The sequence below is a fragment of the Triticum aestivum genome, unplaced genomic scaffold, assembly GCF_018294505.1.
Source record: "Triticum aestivum cultivar Chinese Spring unplaced genomic scaffold, IWGSC CS RefSeq v2.1 scaffold201070, whole genome shotgun sequence".
In the NCBI taxonomy this organism is placed as follows: domain Eukaryota; kingdom Viridiplantae; phylum Streptophyta; class Magnoliopsida; order Poales; family Poaceae; genus Triticum; species Triticum aestivum.
Genome location: NW_025256692.1, coordinates 1 through 1,837, shown reverse-complemented (window position 1 = coordinate 1,837; position 1,837 = coordinate 1). Strand labels below are relative to the sequence as shown.

The 1,837-nt window shown below is 43.8% G+C and overlaps 1 protein-coding gene across 1 annotated transcript; it reads left to right on the top strand.

Annotated features, from left to right (window-relative positions):
* Positions 1-66: 66 nt before the first annotated feature.
* On the top strand, positions 67-1,691 carry LOC123177607 (vesicle-associated protein 3-1; the record flags this gene model as incomplete). Its single annotated transcript, XM_044591260.1, is given in 1 exon segment — positions 67-1,691. A coding segment is annotated over 1 exon segment (446 nt), but the record flags the coding sequence as incomplete, so codon positions are not given.
* Between the last annotated feature and the right edge of the window lie 146 nt (positions 1,692-1,837).

The window sequence follows — 1,837 nt, the reverse complement described above, 5'->3', positions numbered from 1 at the left end:
GGAGACAGGTTTATACACCTCGTTGACTTGCGTAGCTTTAGTTGTAAAAAGTTCTTTGCACAGTGCAGATCGCAGGCTCCATCAACAAGCTACCTGTACTTGACGTCCACCCGCTGGAACTTCGCTTCCCCTATCATCCCAATGAGCCCATCTCGTGCTCACTGTACCTAACAAACAACACCAATGAAAATGTGGCCTTTAGACTTGTAGACAGGGGCGGCAAGTCCCCATGGTGCTTCACAAAGCTGCCGTTGTACGGCATTGTGCCTCGAAGATCCACTTACACTTTGATTGTGACAACAAAAGAGGAGATGAAGCTAAAGGAAAAGAAAGACTTCGATCTCGTTATTCAGAGCAGTTTATTGGAACATAAGTACATCGTTTTATTCCAAAACCAGTGTGAATCTGATCAATTTTTTGAGGAAGCAAAAGAGTTGGGGAATATGGTGCATGAGGTGATACTGAAACCTGTTTATCTGCAGCACGAAGATATCACATCTGAGGTGAGTTAATTCCACTACACAAAAGACTTCTTTCAATTAATATGCATCGACAAACCTTGGCGTGTCCATAATTGCATTGATCATGTGTATATTAGTGTCCGACTGCATACAACAAACATAAGGGGTAGATATGGCAGTAGCTCTCATCTACAACTAATGACTGTATTGAGATGAAATAAATGCAACGCAATGTTGCTTGGCCCCTTGCCACAGTTTATACGCCTGGTGGATGGAGTGGACACGTAAATTAAATCAGAGTTAGTTGAATATAGATGTTGGTATCGCCTTAATAAACACACCAGCAAACTTCTTATTGTGGGAGACCCGATCTGCACTTGAAGAAGTAAAAAAAAAAGCTAAGATGCAGTCGTTGATGGGGTTGGGGGCTATCTCGTTTGTCGCAAGCAGGAATTCTGTCTCACAAGTTTAGAGGAAGACATTGTTGATTAAGTTGTCGAGATCCGCTAACTGACAAGTGCTCAGACTCCAGGAGGGGGCGTCCATTCAGATTTGGGGGATGTGACCACGCATGAGGACAGGATATTGGAGTATGCGATTATGTGTGGAGGGAAGTTGGATACTATAGGACACACCTACTCTTACTTTTATTCTTCCAACTTCGTGGATACGACATCGGTTCACAGACCATGGCAGCCAGGTTGGCAGGCGGCCTCGGTCCTAGGCCTAATAACTTTGCCACCACCCGAAATCTCAATTGTGGAATAATAACTCTTGTTGTCTCGAATATGAGGGATTCTGGGCCAATCGATGAAACACTATATATGTCGATTCTGGGCCCTTGTAATACACTCAATCAAGATAGGTATATAGGACATATGGCTATTACTCATCTGGTTGTCTGAACTAGAATAAAACCACCATGTCGCCCTTTACACCACTGAGATTCCCTCAACCACCACCTCTCCCTCTACTCTGATCCATGACTATGCACAGATCTTAATATCAACATGTATGAATCGTTGACACATGTTGCCCCAAGTGGTTCTTGATCAAATTCTCCTTATACACTATTCACTAACAAGGATGACTTAGTTGTTGGAGTGGGAGGGTGACGTCGCCAGAATCGACAAAGGATGGTAGCGGAGCTGGCAGTGCTACTATGGTCGCTACAATGGCCAAGATTTATAGCATTTGGGGCAACGACTAGGCTTCAGAGAGAACAGGAGAAAGGGCATCGTCTACGAGTATTGGAGGTGTTTCTTCCTGAAAAATGCATGTAGACTTGAAATGTTAGAGGTGCTCAAGATGTCAGCTCTGCACCTATTAAATTCTTAGAGGCTGTTTTACTTCTTTAGCTGCCTGATTTGTTTGGC